The following is a 20,736-nucleotide window of genomic DNA, read 5'->3' as shown; positions in this document are numbered from 1 at the left end:
CAGACGATGGTACGGCGACTAATTTCGATAAGTCACCCAGTCCGTTTGATTCATTGTTCAAAGTGTTCTTCGAGTCGATATCGAGCACGGTTGCTGGTAGGAAAGGAACACGGGGATCGGGGCGAAGTAAAGAAAGAAAAGGTAGAAGAAAAATCGTGGGGGTGGAGAAGCAGCGCGTTACGGTGTGTCTATGCCACGTCGAAGAAAATTGGTCCCGTGATAAAAGCCACGGCAGAGGGGAGGTTGAGGGTGAAAAAGCCGTGGAGGAAAGGGGTAACTCTCGGTTCTCCCCTATTTCTGACCGACTTATCTTCGCTCACGTAGCCATTGAGGAAGCATTACGATTGAAAAGACGGCTGCTATCGCTGACCGTAAGCTCTTTTTCACTCGCGAACCGATCACCGACGTGACCGACCGAATAAAACCATTTCTCGGTAAAGAAACGAGCCTCGAACAACGTATGCCGTGCTTCGCCTCGATGATTATCGTCTGACGAATTCGTTCCTCCATTAATAAACTCCTGTCTTGCGGAATTTTTTTTAATTTCGAGCAAACAATCAGCTACTTTCTTGGCAAGGATATAAAAAAAAATGAAGCGATGGTTCCTTCAGAAGTAATTGTAGACTTCGTTAATGAACGTTTGCTCGGCTGATCAGCAGTTAATTAAGGCACTTTCATTGCTCGATGATTCAGCAGTTGCGTAATAGACTGGTTCTTTGCTTAGCGTTTGATGAACCAAAAATAACGAAGCCTAATTAGTTTCCAAATTAAGACTCTTTTCTCGATAAGAATGTTTTATCCGTAACTATGGTAACAAAATAAATGCGACGGAGAAAACAAAGAATGAGCAATTCGAGGGACCTAACTAAAGCTCCTTCCATCTTCTTTTGTTTCAGGAATTGGAGAGGAGTTATACCCTGTCGACCCCAGGGGGTAGCAGCCCCGTTTGTTGCCCGCCTTGCAGCCCACCCCCAGCTCCAGCCGCATACATATCGAGCGCACGTGCGTCCTCGCGAAGACTCGGCGCCGGAAGTGGAATCGGTGGACCACCGTCACCGGAAAGGGATCCCCTGGGAAGACTGTTAAGGTCAGTTCCATCGTCTTTCTTCTCAGATGGTTATCGTTTACAACCTCTTTCCAGTCAGTGAAACGTGAAAAATGTTACCCTTATCAAAGATTCCATCTTCCGGTTCGTTCGGTACACATTGAAAGGTACTTCTGAATACATAGAATGATGTACATCGATCGTATTGAAATAACGTATTATGCGATGCCGAAAATGGCCCATAAAATTTCATAGTAGCTATTTATCGGTAAACGGAAGATTAAATCATAAAGTCAATGTTGGATCAAGGGTTAATCATGCAGAAGTCGTAAACCGTCGCCCTTTCCACGCTCGATCCACCTGCATTCCTACGAGTCTGAACTCATCAATCTTCGGTGCAACGTGCAACGAATGCATCGTTCAACGCGATACTACCACTTAAGCTAGTGATTACGGTTTCGTCGCTGGGGAAATTAAGCAGTGACTCGATAAGCGAACGGCACTTAAATCCCACGGGTTAGCGCACCCTAACGCGAATTAATTGGCATTTTAGTGGCGGTCTTATAAAAAGAACTTGAGCAAGAAGATCGCTCGCTTTCAGAAACCTTTTCTTTGGCTCGAGTTTAAATTGGGGCTAAACGAGTTTGTCGAGCTCGTTCTTACGGTCGTTTGTTGCGGCGACTTCGATCGATTGGTAAATTTATGAAAGTTTCCAACCCCCGGAACTTTCCGTCTAACGTGACGCAAGAGTTTGAAAAGCAAATTCTTCTTCGATTTGCTCCCGTTTATATTGAATATCGAAATGCGTTAAGAAACTCGTTTGTGTTTGATGAAATTTTTCAATTAGACGATGTATTTTTTTTTATTGGTTCACGATGAAAATCAAAGGAATCGTTGAATCGTAACTACTTAAGACTCGTTCCATTACCGGGCAACTTAAGATAATTAAGCAAATTCATTGGACATTCCAGGCGGTCCGCAAAGTCGCGGTTAAACTGGAAACTCTCGACTGCTTTCAGATTCCTGAAGACCTTCTACAGGGAGCTAGGCACTCGTGATCCACCCCATTTGCCGGGATGGGCGTCGCCACTTCCGCTTGGCACCCTTTGTCCAGCACACTTTCAACCCCACCTGCAACTGCTCCACAAAGGGGAGCAGGAACACAGACTGGAGAACATCAAGACCGACCAGATCTTCGCTCCTGTCAGGGTAAGTACTATAAATCATCCGTTTGAAATAGCGCGGTATCTCCTCGCGTATATACTCGGTGGTTGTTGACGTTGCTCGTAAAACTTTGCCGACGACCAGTTTTCGCGGCAGTTAGAGGGACGAGGGATGTTTCCGAAGGAAAAACTTGGCGTTAAGAAATGTCTGATAAAAATCCTACCTCCGCGATTCTGCTCCGTGAGAATTCTCTGAAATGTTAGCTTTCAAAGTGTACTCAGAAAAGAACGTTTAAAATAAAGAGAGAGAGAGAAGAAATCGCGTACGAGATAAAGAGAAAGAAGAGAGTTAAACTGCTGCTGGAAATGGAAGATAAAGCAAAGAGACGAGCTTGTACTCTGTGGATTTCTCGGATTCACTTGGAACCACTGTGTTCCTTCCGTCGATGTTTGTTCCCATGAAAGATGAATTCTCCCCGGGCAAAGTCGGCGAATCACGTAGGAAGTTTCGATACGCCTCGCTTTCTGATCAAGAGAATTCTTTAGCAATCGAACAGAGAGCCTCTTGAGAGGTAGCAGCCTTTTGCTAAACGGAATTTGGAAGTCGAGTATTCTTCCTCGGATCCGGTACACTGCAGAGAACATCGAGTCCTTATCGATGCAAAATAAATTCGATGTCTTATACGAAACGAATTCAGGCTGGACATATTCTAACAGCGATGGAATAAAGAATTGAACGTATTTTATGCTTGCCTTTCTGATCTCGAGTAAAGATTAAGATTTGAAAAGTTAATTAATGTCGCTAAATGGGTACGTTGATTGTTCGAAAGCCGATGACGACGACCGTTGATTGCTCGTCGATGTCGTAGTTTCTGATATTATCTCTGCATCGAGTGTCGCCGCAGCGACATAACTCTTTCGATGGTTCGAATAAAGAAGCTTTTAATCGCGCCAGTAAGATGCGAACGACGATCAAGAAACGAACGAAACCGCCGCACCGTTCTGCTTCGCGTAACGAGGCATTGTTCTGTCGTGGGCTCGATAAGATGGCCGAGTTCGCTTCGTTAACGTTTCTCGAAAGCCTTTTTTACGCCCGGCCACGCTGATAACTTCTGGCGGAATGCTCAACGAGCAGCCTTTACCCCTTTTGTTCGTCGGAAGGACTCTCAGAAATCGAGCTCTCAGGTGAATGGGCTCGTTTAATTGCACCGCGACGTCGATTTCTTATGCGTCCCTTTCGAAGGAAAAGACTGTCGCAACGTGACTTGGACGAAAAATCCATGACAATAAAATAGAATCTATACTCTGTCCAACGTAAAAACGACGTCCGAAGCATTCGTTATTCTCTTTTTCCATACGCGGTGACAATTAATTATCAGTAGGAGACCGGTATGGATAGAGTCGCGATTAATCATATGCACCAGATCGGTAGGTAATGATTAGGGATGCACCGATCGATCGAAAACTGAGTTTACTCTTACGTTGGACCGAGTATAAACACTGTTTCTTGAAACTCTCTGTATTGTTCGCTTATTCCCACGTTCCCCGTCGTGTCTAATATTTCCACGACAGTGACACATCAGCCACATGTTCCGACCTTTCCTACCGGAGAAATCGAAACGGATGGAAGCGAGTGGAGTACGTGTATCTGGCAGATAAGGAGATTTCGCGGCACAGCAGTCGGATTTATCGTGGCTTCGATAAATCTTCGGGTTCGCAAGGCTGCCGGTAGATATTGCCGGTATTAAAGCTAGATTGAGATGTTTAGCGGATGGGTGAGTCGGTGGAAAACGAAACGAGCGTTTCACTGTCTCGATAGGTTGCATGAGTTTCGTTTAGCTTGCCAAATTGTTATCGACTCCGTCGTACACTAAAAATAAGATCGCGAAGATATTATATTTGAAAATAAGTCGAGAATTCAATTCATTTTATATGTAGCTTATATTTATTGTAGTACTAATGCTCCTTGATGTAAACCTCTTCAAAAACGTTCTTGTTAAAAGGAAACAAGAAAAGCTTTCGTGAGAACCTGCATAACGGAGCACGTCTTTTATACCCCTACTTTCTTTTACGATGCATTTAGTTGCATCGAACGGGGTATCATTTTTACAATATATATTCTCCGCTCTTTCATCCCCGAAGGAAGGTTAAACTCGGTGTTTCGCCTGAAGAAAAGAGTTGATCGATAGGTAAATTCATGTTTCGTGCAAGCATGGACGACGTTTAACGGGCTTACGATTCTTCGATATGGATTTATCCTGGAAACGAGATCGGAAAAACAGGTCGTCGATGTTGGTACACGAGATTCTATCCTGTTTATTCTCGTAACAGAGCGTTCTTCAGGTTGTTCGTGTCGATATTTCTTAATGAATCTCGAGCACGATGTGGAACTCGGAGGGAATAAGAGGATCGAGGCGGTACGATGAATCACGAACAGTTTCCCTGTGTACCGGAAGCTCGTTCTTCTAAAAGGTAGACAGCCAGAGCAGCAATAAGAAGGAAAGTTAGCGACTTCGTGACCAGTTTCTCGGATACTTCTCGGTTTCCTGATCCCCAGCTGCTAACCAATTAGAACTTGAAACCTCTCGCTCGAACTAGTAATCCTATTCGAAGAATCGCTCGTTATTGATAATTGCACCCGTTGTTACACGACAATTTTTGTAATAACAAAATGAAAAATTCTTTTGTTTCAGCTAAGCGACGGCACAGTTTCGGAAGCACCCCGTCGCGTGGCCATCGAGGGTGGCCCAGGAAGCGGAAGAACGACCCTATGCCTTCGGCTTCTTCACCAATGGGCGATCCAAGGCGATGGTCCAGCCTTAGCCTTTATCGTTCCTCTTCGAGAGCTTCGCGGTAGCCCTGTGTTGAATTATTTAGCCAGAGAACTGTTCCCCAGGACAGCAGCCATCGGCGACGCTGTCGCTCAAGTCTGGCGAACGCTGCACTTAATGGAGGATCGCGTTCTATTTATCCTGGACGGTTACGACGAATGCGTAGGTGGTAGGGCATCCCTTGGCGACGCAGTGGACCTTCTCGAAGGACGGCTGTTCCCTGACGCCAGGATCCTGGTCACTTGTTCCCCGAACAACTCCAGCGTCCTGTCGCCGCTCGTTCAGAGAAGGATTCATCTGGCTGGTCTCGAGTGGTCCCACGTCGAGAGGCTGTGCGTCGCTTATTTCATTCACAACGACATCGCGGAGAAGGCTTGCGAGTTCCTCGAGGCGTTGAACGTCCAACCGCAGACCGTGAAGCAGCTTGGTCAGCATCCGTTGGGTTGGATTATGCTCTGCTGTCTCTATCAGGTATTTATCGCGGTTCAACCGAAGCACACTTTTGTTTTCTCTTCCCGAGTGTCGTCTGACATTTAGATTATCGGAGAAATAGCGTAGAAATGATTGCTTCAAAGCTCACCCTTCCGTTCCTTAGGACTCGGGTAGTTTACCAACGGAGACAAGCGCGTTGGTCCAAGCTGCGGTGAAGTGCATCGTCAGAAGGAGCCTGGATCCTCCGGTTCCCTACAGCGAGGAGGTTCCTGGTCACTGCAGGAAGCGACTGGAGGATTTTGGGAAATTATCTCTGGCAGCGCTCAGGGAAGGCAGGTGCTGTTACACGGAAGCGGAGTTAAGGGCTCGGGGTGGTGGTATCGAGGTCTCTAGACTAGGTTTCCTAACCAAAGGGCTGACCTTCGGGCAACGACGTAAACCAGAGCTTTACACACCGATTCATACGGCGGTAGCCGAGTTCCTGGCAGCTTATTATCTCACCTCCGTCGCTCAATACGCGAACATACTAAGAAGGGAATTAGAAGGATTGCCATCGGGTATCATCAGCCACCTGGCTGGTTTACTAGGGCCCAAGACTCATCTAATATTAAATCAGCTCTGCCCACTCGAAGTGCCACCCAGAGCTATGTTCTCGTTGCTGAAGGCAGCCGGTGCCTCGGATGGAAACATCTCCGCTGTGTGTAGACTAGTCGGAGCTGGACCTGGATTTGGTCCTGCTCCTAACGAGAGACCACCGGCACCGCTGGTGCACACCTCACCCTTGGAGTTAGAAGGCTGGGCTAGAATCCTTGAAAGTACAGCTTGCACACTCGAAGCCCTCGAAGTTGTCTTCCAAGTGGAAAGAGGATCCGATCCTAGGTATCTGGATGACTTCTTCGAAGCCCTTGCTGGGAACGAGAGCGTCAAACTAGTTAGAATCACGTCACTTTTGGGGCAAGAGTTTCCTGCTGACGAGGCTCAGAAGTTGGCTGGACACTTGAAAAGCGTTCTGGGGAAGAAGAAGCTGAACGACTTCGAGCTGGTCATCACGTGTTTGGAGGAAGCAGCGCACGACAGGTGAGTAGGATTCTAAAATTCATAAATAATTAACTGTGAATAGTTAAATTTCCATCTTTGATCTCGAATGCTTCGAGCTGGAGGTGTACCGTTGTACTGTGCTCCCTTATAAATCCGTCCGGAAGGTCGGCGACGCACGGTTTCCCTCCTCAATTTTCTACCCGATCATGAACCAATGTTCCAAAATCTCAAAGCGCCCTTGACACGTTTATTTTACAATGTAACTTCGGTAAAGTTACTAGAAATCGACTAAGAGACGTTGAAGCGATAGAAGTTTAGAGAGGATACTATCAGTGCAATAACGTTATAGCAAAGAAACTTTCCGAAAGGTAGACGAAGCGAAACGTTGGTTAAGCTGACACGGAACAAAAATCAAAAAAATCCTTCGGACCGTCTGCGCGAACGTCGAGCAATATCGGCAAGTGGATTAAAAAAGTTTAACCGTGAAAGAGATACGCGTACGGAGGCGTACAAATAGATCAGCTTTTTAACTCGAAACGAGAAGCAAAAGTATAAAAAGCGTTCAGGATCTTTGCGAGATAGGCAAAGAAATATTAGCCGCTATTAATTATGAACGTCTACTTATCTCGAGAACGGAGGAAACTTCTAAGGAACTGTCTTATCGCATTCACAGTCGTTCGTTAAGTTGAAAGAAAAATTTGCAAATGCACCCGTCGACTTGGCGAGTTATTTCTAGTTAAAAGTAGCTACAATAATTTCGTTCTTCTTATCCCCTAATCCATAAGAAATACGATACTATTTCCTTTCGCAAAATTCTTTCGCGTTTAAATTTCCTGCGCGCAGGTCGTATCCATTTTTCAGATCATTTTTCACGCACAAGCTCGCGAGATAAAATGCCAGAAATTTGGTTATTCGACGCACGAAGACTGGTAACAATGAGCGTACCCGAAAGGGGTTGAATCGCGGGAAGGAGAAAAGTCGAGAAAGTTGTGGAACAATATGCGGCGAATGAATGGAGGAGCAGTCATATTTTTTATTTCTTTCTCGCAACGTCGGTTCGAGAATCGCGGAGTAGGGTCAACGTCGTGGCCCGTGGCGAAAAATTAAGGAGGACGAGGCTTGGTTTTCACAGTTGAAACGTTGGACCAGTTACAGAGGCCTCGTTTCCCGACTCCGCCTTCTCCTTCCCTCTTCTCCCGTTTGTTTCTTTCCTTTTTAAGCCGGCTTTAGTCCGTTCCTTTTCCGCTGCTCTTTCCTTACTTTCCTCGAGCAGCTTGAGAAGTTTTTCGGTCTTTTCGTAAAGTTCCCGCTAAGACGACGATTCATAATTTCTCCTCTTATTCGAAGCACTTTGATGGTGTCGATCCCCGGGGAACATCAATTAGATACTGCAATTAGATTGCGAAGCTCTCGCTACTTTTTCACGTAATTTTTCACCGGTTCTTTTAAAAGTGCGGAATAAAAAGTTCGGTAACACAGTTTCGAATGTACCTGTCGATAAATCCGTCGAAAATTCGAGCCGGTTGCGGTGACGTTGACGAAGAGGACTTGTTTCATAAAATCCTGGTCAAGATAAACTATACCGGTCAGTGGAACTTTGACTGACGGCTGACTGAATATTTCCAACGGGAACGAAATACGTATTGAGCAGAGGATAAAAGAGGAACAAATTGCGTTTGTTTAAAAATATAAATGAATACGTGTTCGTTGTTTACGGGCTGTTTTTTAAACAGTGTATCGTCGCGATTTGTTTGATCGTCCAATGAAATCGTATCGATCGTTTTGTTTCGAATACGGACGGTTAAACAGAGTTGGATAATTTTAATTAACTCGGAGAACACGAAGCGCGTCTGTTTGAACTTGGAAAATATCGTAATTGAAGTGGATCCTTTGTTTATCGAATAACTGAACGAATTTACATGAACACACGTATGTACATGGGAGCGTTATTCATAACAACGGATAAAAGAGTTGTTTAATTTTCTTTCTTTTTAATATCGGAAATAGAAGCGATGTTGCTTTTTATTCTAGCATCAGGGAAACGCGATTAAAATTTCTTTCTCGGTAGTGAAACGTTGCCTTCGCCGTTGTATTGTTTATCCTCCGTTGTAAGAATTCCGCGGGAGTGAGCTTTTCCAGCGGGCTTGGTAACGCCAGAGAAAATCTAGACTCGTTTGCAATTCGCCGAGAAGGGAGTATAACTGCATCCGTAATTTGCATAACTGTTGCACGTATACGCGCAGCCGCTTCTCGAAATAATGGGGAACAGACAACGAAGGGAACATTATACATGCATAAATCCAACGGGGAATATGCATCGGTCGTCTAGCGAACAAATTTGCACAAAGGGCTGTTCCAGTATCGCGAAAGGGCGCAGATGAAGGATACTTTTTTCCATTTCGGCAGCTCTCTTTTCGTAATAAAATATAGTTTAATAACAAATTTTAATTAATTTGTCGCAAGCAAATTTGCACAAAGGATCGCTCGATTATTACGGAAAAATAGTTCTTTCAATTTTCGCCATAAAGCAGGTTGATAATAAATTTTGATTTATGAAATCAAATTAGTTTTCTCTCCATTCGTGAATGTGCACAAAGATCCATCCTAATGTCAAAGGGCTTCTCACGAAAAATGCTTATTCCAGGTTTGGAAGGTGAAATATAGGTTGATAATAAATTTTGATTCATAGGGAGGGTCCAGTAAATTTGCACGGTGGATTCGCGTAATCGTGACCGCGTCTAGTTCATTTTCATCGATATTTCGCAAACACTGCAGTTCCTCGTATCGGTAACAGTGTGTCAAGCAGCCACCGATGGCAAAAATTGCGGTGGTTGCGAAACGTTGGCAAGAAAGTTGCAAGGTTTCCAGAATCTTTGTAGCTGGATCTTTATTTTCCCCTTGTTATGCCGAAGGTTAAATTGCTGGTGCCAAACAGCGGCGAGTTTTATAACGGATAACAATTTTCTGTGGTATAAAATGAAAACTTTCATGTTTTCCAAAGACTAATGCTACTTGAAGGGAATCAATTTATTGTTTCAGATTGGAATGCGTGGTGAATGCCCTTTGCCGCGGACTGAGTCACGCGTCGAGTAGCTTGGCACGGTTGGTCCTCGACATGAATCTGTCCGGTGAACAAGTGTCCCGGGTCTGCGAGGCACTTCGTAGCTGCGTTCAAGTGCAGGCACTGCACTTGCCCCATTTGGGCTGCGGCTGCGAGGGCCTAGCATCGGTCGCTGAGTTGCTGAAAGAGAGACCACTGCTGGCGCTAAACCTGGCCGGAAGCTGGGGTGCCAAGAACGAGGATCCGTCCAGTTCTGGAATCAGTATGGGTAAAACTTTGCCTTATTTTCTCTTTTGTTTGCTTCGCACAATTTTCATTAATTTTTTTAATTTCCCGTTAGCAACGATATCGAGATGATAAAATACTTTCATTTGCAAATGTAGCGTAGAAATATTTTCATCGTGAAATTTCATTAAATTTCATTAAACTTTAGAAATGTCACATCGGGAGATAAAAAGGTATCTTTTGTTCTCCACCACGATCCAATAACGAGCGGGATGTCCGCGAGGAGGAGAACGCGTAGCCATTAGCCGGTTACGGTGGCGGAATTAGAAAGTTGAAATTAGAACAGTTTCCGGTCTAGCAGCAGGCGAATCGCGTAGAGGTGAAGTTCCCGCGGCGTTTTACATACAGTCGGAACGAAACTTCAGCCCTTTCGAACTTTAAAGCCGTACCATTTGTCCGAGTTACCGCGAATACGTACCACGTAAGACCGCTGCTCACCTCGGGGACGTTCAATTTATGAACCGGCCAGGCTTTTCTCCTGAGCGAAATTGCAATTCCGCGGTGGCGAGAAGCGGACGTTCTCCAATTTGCTTTGCTACCGGTTCCGTTCTTTCGCCCTCCTGAGTCATCTTCCTAGAGAACCGATTTACAAGGAAATCATAGTAAAAATTCGAAAAATTGCCACTTATGGCATATCAATTTGAAGCTTAATATTTTATGAAAATCACCAGGAAGAAATTGGACGATCAAATGGGTCGATTATGGAACGCCTTGCGGTAAATCGTCGAATCGCTCGTAAACCTCCGAACCCTGGGAAGGGTAAACTTTACGATCGACCCCGGTTCTTATTCGAATTTTCTTGATTCGATAAAGTTGTCGGATAAAGCGATCGCTTCGAACGGGATGCAACAAAAAATGACACGTTACAAGAAACTAGATGGTTCGGAATGTTTTCACTAGAATAATAATAGCCGTTGGATCGTGTCCTACGTGGAGGATGAACAACGTCCTCGAGGATAGTTTATACACGCTTCTCCGTGCAAACGACACTTTCCAACTGAATTTCCGCTCGCAAATAACGTATTAATCATCTCTGGGTAAACCCTCCTGGACCTTTGTTACACCCTGTCCAAACCTTCTCTCTCAAGAGCCCCTTAATGTCTTCCTCGTGCCATCCTCGCCCCCCTTTATCTTCGACCTTTGTGCACTCGAACTCGAGTCTACTCTCTATGCGCATGCATGAATAAACCCGAGAGTACTCCAAAAGAGACACCTTCAAACCCGAAACTGATTCGATTCTTTCTATTTTCATCGCAAAAAGATGATGGTGGATGATGGAGATACTAATTCAAGAAATTTCCCGTGGAAAATTCCGAGCCTATCGCGGTCCGTTCATTCGTCCGTTCCTCGGGATCGTACGAATCAGAATTTCGATTTTCCTCTATTTTCTTTAAACGGATAACTGCTGGATCGAGTTTACTTCTGACGGGCTGAAAGAAGTCCCCGAAGATTGGCTCGTCGGGTCGAAGGCAATCTTCCTCGAGGCGACGACGAGCCGTATAGCGGCGTAGACAAATCAAATCTTTCGGTTTGACGGTTTCTCGAGAGAACTCATCGATCCTTTCTCTTCCTACCCCCGTTACCCTCGTTTCGCTCGTTCCTGGATGGATATATACGCGTCGAGAGAGAAAATACAGGGGAACGGAGAGAAACAACTCGTTGCTCGATTCAGTGAATAACGTTGTGCTTTTCCGTTTCTCATTTTTCTTCCATCGACGTCTGCCATTATTATTCTAGAACATTTCAAACATCTTCGTCCCGACGATTTAAGAATATTTTGTTCTGTTTCTATGCGATCGAATCGAACGAGAAAGGATTTAAGTAGTATAACACGTAGAAAACGCGACGTTTTAAATTGGACCGTGCGGTTTTGATTCGCCGAAAAAATTGTCAAGAATTCGAAGCAACGCGTTTCATTTGTTAAAAGGTGGAACGAATTTCGGCGGTGGAATCAATTGCAATCGATTTAACAGACGACCCGTAGCCTTCCGACCATCGCGCAGACCCATCGCTTGATTTATAGGTCAGTGTGCTTTTTGCACCAAAGCGTTGCATCAAAGCATTCCGAGTAGCATTGAAACTCTTCTCGGCCGTGATTCGTATTACTGTTTCGCGTTGTTTGTTTCTCTTTTTGCAACGCTAACTAAAAATCGATCTAACCATCCGCGAATTGAATTCCTACGAAAAGAATTGCACGCGATTCCTGTCAAAAGATTCGAGCTTCTCGCGACTGGATGCCGCTCGGCACCGTTCGAATTAATAATCTTTCCCGATACTTTTGATAAATATTTATGAGATCCTCTTTATTATTTGCAATTTATCGTGGGTGGATTTTTATGTTAGTCTGTTCCAAATGAAACAAGAATGAAATATTTTCTACAGATCAAATCCTGTCTGACTTTTATTCGAAACAAAGCAAAGGTACAGAGGAGATCGAATAATGGAAAAATACCAATTCCATTCGTTTCTATGGCTTTTTCCTCCTCCTTCTTCAACGAATTACGTAAATTATCCTCCGAACCGTGACGCGAGCCATTCTCGAGTTTAATGAAATCCAAGAGGAGAAAGAATTAAACGGGGGAAAAGATGCTCGGGGCCGTTTATCATTCCCTTTGCCATTCCACTTGTCCAACACGCCGGAAGCGAATGAATTTAGACGGCAACGAGTAGCCGTGTGGATGCTCTTTGATAATTTCGGTCAGCCAACCGTTTCGTCGTGCGACAAAATGGAGGCCCTTGGTCCACGCGTCTGCATCCATTATACGCCTTAAGTGGTTATTTAACGAAATAATGCCAACCAAAGCGGAAAAAGCTGTGTCACGTCGGTGCTGTTAAACGTGTTAATCTCTTCTATCTGGCGGAAAGAGAAAGACCGACTTGCGCGGCATTCGAAGAGCGGAATTCTATCTGGTTGTCGATCGTCGCGCGATTGCGACGCTCGGTGCACCGGTTTGGATCGTTTGGAATTTTTCAACGGATACCAAGGACCGATGGAATTCGTTCCTAGGATATCTACGATTACCTGATACTCGTACGCGAGTTAATAACCCGTCGTCACCGCGGAAACTTGCCGTTTAATAACAAATTTCCGATCGATCCCACCGCGCGCGACTATAAGCAAACAGCTCGTAACTTGGCGAAACTTGAAGAGCTTGGCCGAAACTGTTAACTCGACGATATTATCGGAAGAACAACAGGGGGGGTCGTTTGCGTTACTCGTCGTCGCGTTAACAGAGCTTCCATAGGAACGTTTGCTAGCGATTCCCTGGTGAAACTTCTGAAACGTGAGCTTCGAGTTCGAGTGGTTTGCAATACGAAATCATTTTCTTTCGTAGCCTGATTATTCTTCCTCCTGTACTTACTCGCGAACAACAATGAATCTCATCAAGGTTTCACGGTTGCTCATTACTTTCAGCCACTCTACTCGCTGTCGCTGCTAATTATTCCAGCGCGACAGTTACCATAACAAGGGGCGACGACTAGAAATTCCAAAAGCAGAAGTTCTCCAGCGAAGGAGTCTCGTTTCCTAGCACGAACTAGCGCTCTTCATTTTCCCTCGGCATGCGAGAACTCGTCTCGTAAACCGAACAGAAATATCTCGAATAAAATGCGTAACTTATCGCGGTTTCTGTTTAATGAAATTTCCCTGGGATTGGTAAAAATTTCGGGGTACCGGGGAGCAGCAGTCGCCCGGACCTTCTGGCCGCGACGTTATATTCCTGAGCGAATTAATATTCCGACTGGAATTCCATCGACCTCAGCTTTCTCAAATTTCCTGTAATCCAACGGAGCGAGCACGTACAGCGGGCTCTACGAGATCACGTCCAAAAAGGAGTTTGTTAACTCCATTGGAATCCAGGGCGAGCGGCGAATTAAAGCTATCGTCGAGTAAACGCGATTCCGTGGCCCAGAGGATAACACGCGCGTCTGACTATCGTCGAGTTACACTCCTCGAAAATACCCGTAGATATAATGAGGTTATCGCTTGTTCGTTTCCTCGGTCTCACCACTGAAATTCGTTCGATCTTTGTTATCAAACTTGAGCGTTCCGGATTTTAACGGGGAATATTTCGGACGGCAATGGTGGATTTTGTTCTTGTCTTCCTCCTTTAGAGTACAAAATGATGGCTCTCGTTACACGACGTTTGACTACTAGTAACGCTCGTTTCCGCGAAGGAAGCTGTCTGTCTTAAAGCAGTTTGTTTGTCAACTGGTTGGCGAACCGTGAGATTCCTTGGCGTTGCAGAAACGTGAGCAACGACTACCGTACGGGACGCGTCTTTAAGCGTGTTCAGCCGAGTTTACCGGCCGTAAAGCTTCGCCCGCGTAGAATTAATATAAACGAAGCGTGTAAGGGAGAAAGGTAACGACGTTGGTTCGCGCGTTGCTAAGCGGTTCGTAAAATAAGCGGCGGAAGCGGTTACGTAGAGGGAACTTTATTGAGGGCTCTCCTCCTCCGAAACGACGCACCGTAAGATAATGGCTTCAATGACGAACAATACGCGAGGGTGAACGTACCGTTGAATGAAACTACGTTACGAGCGATCGGGGATTCGCCAATCTGATCCCGACGATTCCTATGAACGATTTGTTCCATTTGCTCGTACAATTTCCTTTCGATTGCTTTTTTAAGTGGATCGATCGTGCAGACGCGCTTTTTTTCGTACAACGATAGAACGTTGAAAATTTGGAGATTTTCCAGTTACCGGCCGACGGAATGGCGAACCAACAAACGTTCGTGAATCAAAGTAAACCGTTCGTCACCGAGAATCCATTAGCCGGTACCATTGATTTCATCCCCCGTCGAGTTCACCCTCTGCAATTACAATTCATTCCGGGCGAACTAACTTGCTCGAACGCACCCCGAAACTTCGAAACGGCGAACCCGTGAGAGCATTTCTACCGTTTCCCTGTAACACGGTCCGGCGAAATGAGACGATCGAAAGGAATTGCGTAGGTTCGGGTTCCGGTTCCGGAAGCAGCGGCTGCGCGTCCAGCACCCTTGGCACGCTACCCCTTAATCGTTGCTACTCCTCCCTACCACGGGGCGCTTTGGCAGCCTATGGGAGTTTAACGAGGCCCGCAACCCTGCCACGACTTCCTCTGGGGCTTGGCCTTGGTCCTGCACCCGGCACCGGAAACGGCCCGCTACCCCAGAACGACAGGGACAGGGACAGCAACGGAAGTAGCAAGAGGAACAGCGACAGCGTACTGTGTCATCGTTTACCGCTCTTGCACCCGTTGCCTACTTGCGACCTCACCAGCCACCAGGGCACAGGATTTCACGAGATATTCAACGCTATCAGGTGAGATTCTGATTAATCCTTTCACTGTGAAATTATCAATCTCCGTTTAGCGAATTTCCAGCCTTCCCGTAAATATCCTTGATTTATTGAAGATTTCAACACTCTAGGCGTCAACGTTCGAGTTTCTCGGTTATTAAGTTACGAGAGGGTTAAAATGAAAGGTTAACGAGGAAACGTTTAGGAGAAATTATTTAATATTCGAGGAAGGAAAATGAAAAGAAACGAGGAGATTTGCAACTTTCATTTACGGTTACGTAAATCTGTCAGCAGCACCGGTTCTCTGTAAAGCAACTTCCAAGCCGTAGGCCGTGCTACGAGTTCAACTTACCCCCGCGAAGTTTCCAACATTCGGCTCCTCGAACACCACTGGTAAATGAGTTATGGAAATTAAGGAGACGAACGAGCGTGGCCATTCAGGAAATTATACGAACTTCCTTCGGCAAGGAAGTCCCTTGCCAAAGTTTAAGGGTGAATTGCGTCAACATCGTTTTCGCGAATTTTTAAAGGTTCATTAAATCGAGGTAAAACGTAAGAGTTAATACGATTCGAAGGAAAGTCGGAGAAGAACGACGGAAAGAAGGGGAAAGGTGGCGCGGTATCGTAAAAAGAATCGCAGGAATTGTGTAATTCGACTCGGCAGCCATTTGTTCCAAGTCGCGTTGATGAAAAGCCGGCAAGAAAGAAAGCACTTGGTTCTTTATGAATCCGTTTACGAGCGGCAACGTTCGCGCGACACACGGCGCAAACGGAAGTCGAGGCCGGCTGCGTAGTTCAACCCTTTTGTTTCCTCGTTTACGAACGGGGCCTTGGCACACGTCAACCCTTAAACGCGAAAAATACCTTCCACCATATACATTCCCTTTGTTCCTGCCCTTTGTCTTCGCTGCCTTTTCAACGGAATCCGTAACGGCTTGTTGCCAGCCCCGATGAAGGCTAGTTCCGAAATTCTCCAACATTTTTCGCCTCCCTGTCCTCATTAGAGCTCCTCAAATTAAAATCATAACATCGTCCTCGTTTCAGCTTTGTTCCCCTCTCCCAGGCTGGGGAAAAATGTAAAAAATTAAAGCCCCGAGACTTGCAGCTTGAAATTTTCGAATTCAACGATTATAAAAAAGGCATCCCTCGTTTCGCTACACAAAGAAATCATTTGGAAAATGGTAAAACGCGGTATCTGAAATACGTCGCATGACCGGTGACCCATCGGTTCTGCTTCAACCGTTTGTTTTCCAGCCTTTCCTCGCGGGAAGAACGATACACGGTTAGAATCGAGAGAAACAGAGGGAACGATATATATACGCGCTTTGATTTAGAGTATCAGTTTTATTGGCCGAGTGGCTTATCCGCCGCGAGCATTTCGAATAAAATGTTTATTCTCGCTCGCGATTCGAAGCACGATCGGCCACGCTACGTTCACGGGCTGTATTTTTACCGTCGAATAGATACGTCGAGACCACTCGAGCGGCTTTACCCCTGGCTGGATACCATTAAAGGAGCGCCATTAACTGTATGCCCGGCTAACCAGCCACTAATAGCCGAGTAAATATCGTGCGAGCAGTAGATAGCGTTAAATCCAGGCCCAGATCCAGACGGTCGAGCTCCTTGAATTGTCCCTATTAAACGCAGGAACATACGTGAGACCCTCTCGACCTGTCCGAATCCGTAAGCTGTTAGTTCTTTACCACCCTCGTCCACCCTATTGTGGTGTCTATGGTTATTTTTATACAGATCCTAGGATTTGTAATAAAAATATCGAGGCTGTTAACATTTAATTTGAAAAATCAAGGAAAACGTATGAATTTTAATGAATTATTTTCGATCTTTTGTTTTATGCAACGAGACATTGATTCGAAGGAAATAAGCGTGTCGAAAGTGTGTCGATCTGCAGAGGAACTTTTTAATTGTACTTGTTAATCAGGCACAGCTTCCCCGGGCGGATTACACGGGCACGTTAATGACTGATCTGATTTGCCAGGAAATTGTTCAATTTACAAGCGACCAGCTCGAATAATCGACTTTGCGGAATCGATTCTGTTAAACACAGCCGCGCTCACGTTATTTCGTGGTTCTCCAGCGTAATTACATTTATTTCGTAGCCGGTTTTTATAACAGTTTTAATATTCCCGGCAAACTTTTCCTTTCCGCCGTTCGATCGGAGTGAACGAGGTTTAATTAAAAGTCTATCTGTTCGATTAATAAAGGAATTACCTCGTCGATCGTTAGACCAAATCGTATAATCGTCTTGGTTGGCTTGTCAATTTCTTTGATTAAAATCGAACGTCTTGCTACAGACACGACAGAATTCGTTAATTAAAATTGGAAGATTCAATCGTATCGCTTTATTATTTGCCGTCATCGTAGAAATGTATGGCAAATTAGCGGAAATTGTGAATCGATTTTTGTTCAGTCGCAGAAGGACATTCGCGTTTGTGTAGCGAAAACTCCTATCGTCCTATTTATTGGTAAATTTTCCGGATGTCAAGTGAGTTTCGGTGTCAGGAGGATTTCACAGGCTCTTCAATTATCGATACGATTACATTCGATAAATCAAACTCGAATGTATCTCGTTAGAATTCGAATCTCTAACACAATTTCATCAGAAACCAATGTCGAGGGGTTCTCTCCCTTCTTTTTGTGCCTAAATCCTCGCCCTTTCCAATAATAGATCCACATATGGCACGGCTCGTATCCAATTCAGAAAAGATTTTCGATATCTGCTCGGAAATTCAAATTTGGACAAAGGTACCGCACCCCTTTTCTTTCTCTTCCTTCTTATATAATTTTTTACTTTTTCCATTTTTCTGAAGCAGACAAGAATTCTTTCTTCCGTCAAATCCAAATTCCATAGAAAATGAGAAGAATTCTTCTCATGAGAAGAAGTAATACTTTTTATAATTTTTTATATTAATCCATTAAGATTCTTTTTTATCAAAAAAAATTACTTGCAAACGTCGCAATTGTGCCAGTTGGCTAGCCACAAAAATTAAAGTGGAACGTCAACATTGGCCAATCCGAAATTGCATGACCATCCAACTAATCGATGGCGGTTTGCTCCGATGCCTCAGAGAACCGAACTGCAAGCTGAGGTCCCTGAACGTGTCCAAGTGTTTGCTCGGTGGATTGGATGCGGGTTGCTTGGGCGAGACCATCCGAAGGGCACGTAATTTGGATGCTCTAAGGGCTGCCGGTGCATCGAGGCCAGCGGACGTGATGCCACTAGTCCTTGCATTGACTGAAGCACCTTGCCTTCAACTTTTGGATCTCGCTAGTCCACGACTAGCCCTCGATGATCATCCATCGAGATTATTGTGTCACGCGCTCGCCAGGAACACCACCCTTAAATTGCTCAGCCTCGAGGGATGGACGTTTAGAATAGAGGTAAGTTCATAAAATATAATAATTAAATACAAAGAAAAGCTCCGGTATATTACAAGGTTTCGTCCAATCGTTTGATCCGACAGAATTTCTCTGTTAGCCCCGAAGGTTGACTCGATCAACGACGAAACATCCGCAGAATTTAATAATGCCCCAACAATTGCAGTTGGTAAACGAGTAAACCATCCAGCCGGAATGCTGACAAGTTCGTCGACGATTCGAGGCTGGAATTTACATTTCGAATTCAGAGCCAGCTCCTAACGAGTCGGCACTTTAAGTTAACCGTCGCAGTGTACGCGAACGACGCGGAGCTTTTCTGGCTACCGTTGAAAATTTCATCCCCGGTGCTTGCTTTTGTATTCCGTGTTAATGACCGAGAACCACCGTGTCCATCAAGGTACCGTGCGCGAGCGGATATGGAACCGTGTATGCAGTCTCGTTTGCCGAGTGGATTTCGCGATGGCCATTGTCGAACGGATGGAAAACGATAAACTAATAAAGCTGAGAGGATCCGATTGTTACCCCGGCCTGCAGCGAGCATACGTGAATTTTTTTTTTTTTTAAATTGAACGTTTTAAATGTTTTCTGGTTCACCGGTTTCAAACGGATCGGCTTTCGTTCCCCTGATATCGATTCCTCGGTAAATCGGTCGAATAAAAGAATCTCTCTCTTTTTCGTTGGAAGTTAGCGATGTTTCGGATTCAGACAGCTTTTCCGGCGTACCGATCGAAGGCTTATACGAACTTTTCCGACGTTGTATATCGGGGACGACTACTTGAGATTCCGTACCAGAACGTTGTCGAGACGTTGTGCAACTTTGCGCCGTGCAAGTTGTCGGAGCGCGGTTGAATATCGCCGCCCAGCACTTACGAAATTGTGCGCCATTGCATTGAAGGAAAAAGGGAGAATAATGGTTAAACCGTAGGAACAGATAAAGGGGCGTTTCGTCAATGGGGCTGATGATGAACGATCCCTGCCCCAGACGCCTATAATCCCGTTTTTTGGAACCTATATGTAAATCGCATGCCGGGGGACCGCCAGCGAGAACAGACCCAAATCTCGCTGCCACCTGGCGGTCGCCGACCCGAGCTAAGGGCGTCTTGGGAGACTCACCGTCTTCCCCTTCCTCTAAACGCCTACTATACGATTTTTACTTAAGATCGATGATTTTATTGAGGAACCGTATTTAATAGTTAAACATCAAGTTCGCGGTTTGCGATCCGCTAGTAGAAACCGGCTTTAACGCTAAGCTAGTAGTAAAGACGCGTCATTGGTCAGACGTGGAACGCACAATTTCTACAAAGAGAATTTTTACGGCGCATAATTCCTCTGGCCTACTTCAGCGACAAGTTAAATTTGATTCCGGACGCTGGTTATCCGCCGCTGCATTTTCAATCAAACCGTAAAGCGGAAAATTGAAGAGGCTAGTAGAACAGATCAATGTATAGTCGGACGCGGCAGCCTGAACGCTATAAACGATGTTTGCCAAAGCATTTCTTTTAATGTTTCCATTTATACCAACACTTTATTGTGTGTATAATAATAATTTTTATCATTATCTTACGGGTACCATAGATTCTGTACGATTGGAACGGGAAATTACATTTCACTTAGCTTACTCGCAATTGAACGAGCATCGAAGCTTGTGGCGGACATGATGAAACGAATCGTCCTGTATTATTCATGCTGTCATTTCGGACGATCAAAGCACATGGAAACTAATTGCTCCTTAATTAGCGGAACTGCTCACCGCGTCCACAATTATCGATGATAAGCCCGTAAGCTATTTCCATCTCTCCAGGTTAGTTAACGAAGCAAATTCGAGGATAACGTAAACAGAATTCCTCTGTTTCAATTAATGAAACGTCGCGCGAAAAGGGTGGCAAAGGATAGATGAAGAAGAGTGACGTGCTCACAGTTTCAGGTTGAATATTTTACGTAATTAACCATTTTACTTTTGCGTACTGCTCACAGTCGAAATTCTGAAACGGTATTAACCGAGAGCTCAACGTTGCTGACTCCTTTCCTTAAATTAGTGAGGGGTATAAACAATCCTCGTGTCGTCTGCCTTTATCTTGCTCCAGTTCTCTAACCTGGATAATTAATTAACCACTTTCAGGATAATCCAGCGATACACCTGATAGGATTATTCCTTGGCCGTGTTCTCTTTCTTCTCTGTCGGTTTTCGCTTGTCTTTTTCTTC

The 20,736-nt window shown here is 45.0% G+C and overlaps 1 protein-coding gene across 6 annotated transcripts in view; it reads left to right on the top strand.

Moving 5' to 3' along the window:
- The window catches only part of LOC114877278, a 111,116-nt gene that overhangs the window by 82,194 nt on the left and 8,186 nt on the right, over positions 1–20,736 (top strand). For 5 of the 6 annotated variants that reach the window (XM_029189633.2, XM_046288987.1, XM_029189632.2 and 2 more), the window contains 7 exons: positions 897–1,087; positions 2,065–2,254; positions 4,902–5,510; positions 5,635–6,548; positions 9,549–9,838; positions 14,813–15,161; positions 18,224–18,536. In XM_029189633.2, the coding sequence (XP_029045466.2) occupies positions 897–1,087; positions 2,065–2,254; positions 4,902–5,510; positions 5,635–6,548; positions 9,549–9,838; positions 14,813–15,161; positions 18,224–18,536 (2,856 nt within the window). The remainder of the gene's footprint in view (positions 1–896; positions 1,088–2,064; positions 2,255–4,901; positions 5,511–5,634; positions 6,549–9,548; positions 9,839–14,812; positions 15,162–18,223; positions 18,537–20,736) is intronic. The other variant, XM_046288988.1, reaches the window with a different exon arrangement.

Source organism: Osmia bicornis, chromosome 15 (genome assembly GCF_907164935.1).
Source record: "Osmia bicornis bicornis chromosome 15, iOsmBic2.1, whole genome shotgun sequence".
In the NCBI taxonomy this organism is placed as follows: domain Eukaryota; kingdom Metazoa; phylum Arthropoda; class Insecta; order Hymenoptera; family Megachilidae; genus Osmia; species Osmia bicornis.
Note: the sequence above shows the minus strand (reverse complement) of the source record. Positions and strands in the feature narration are given on the sequence as shown.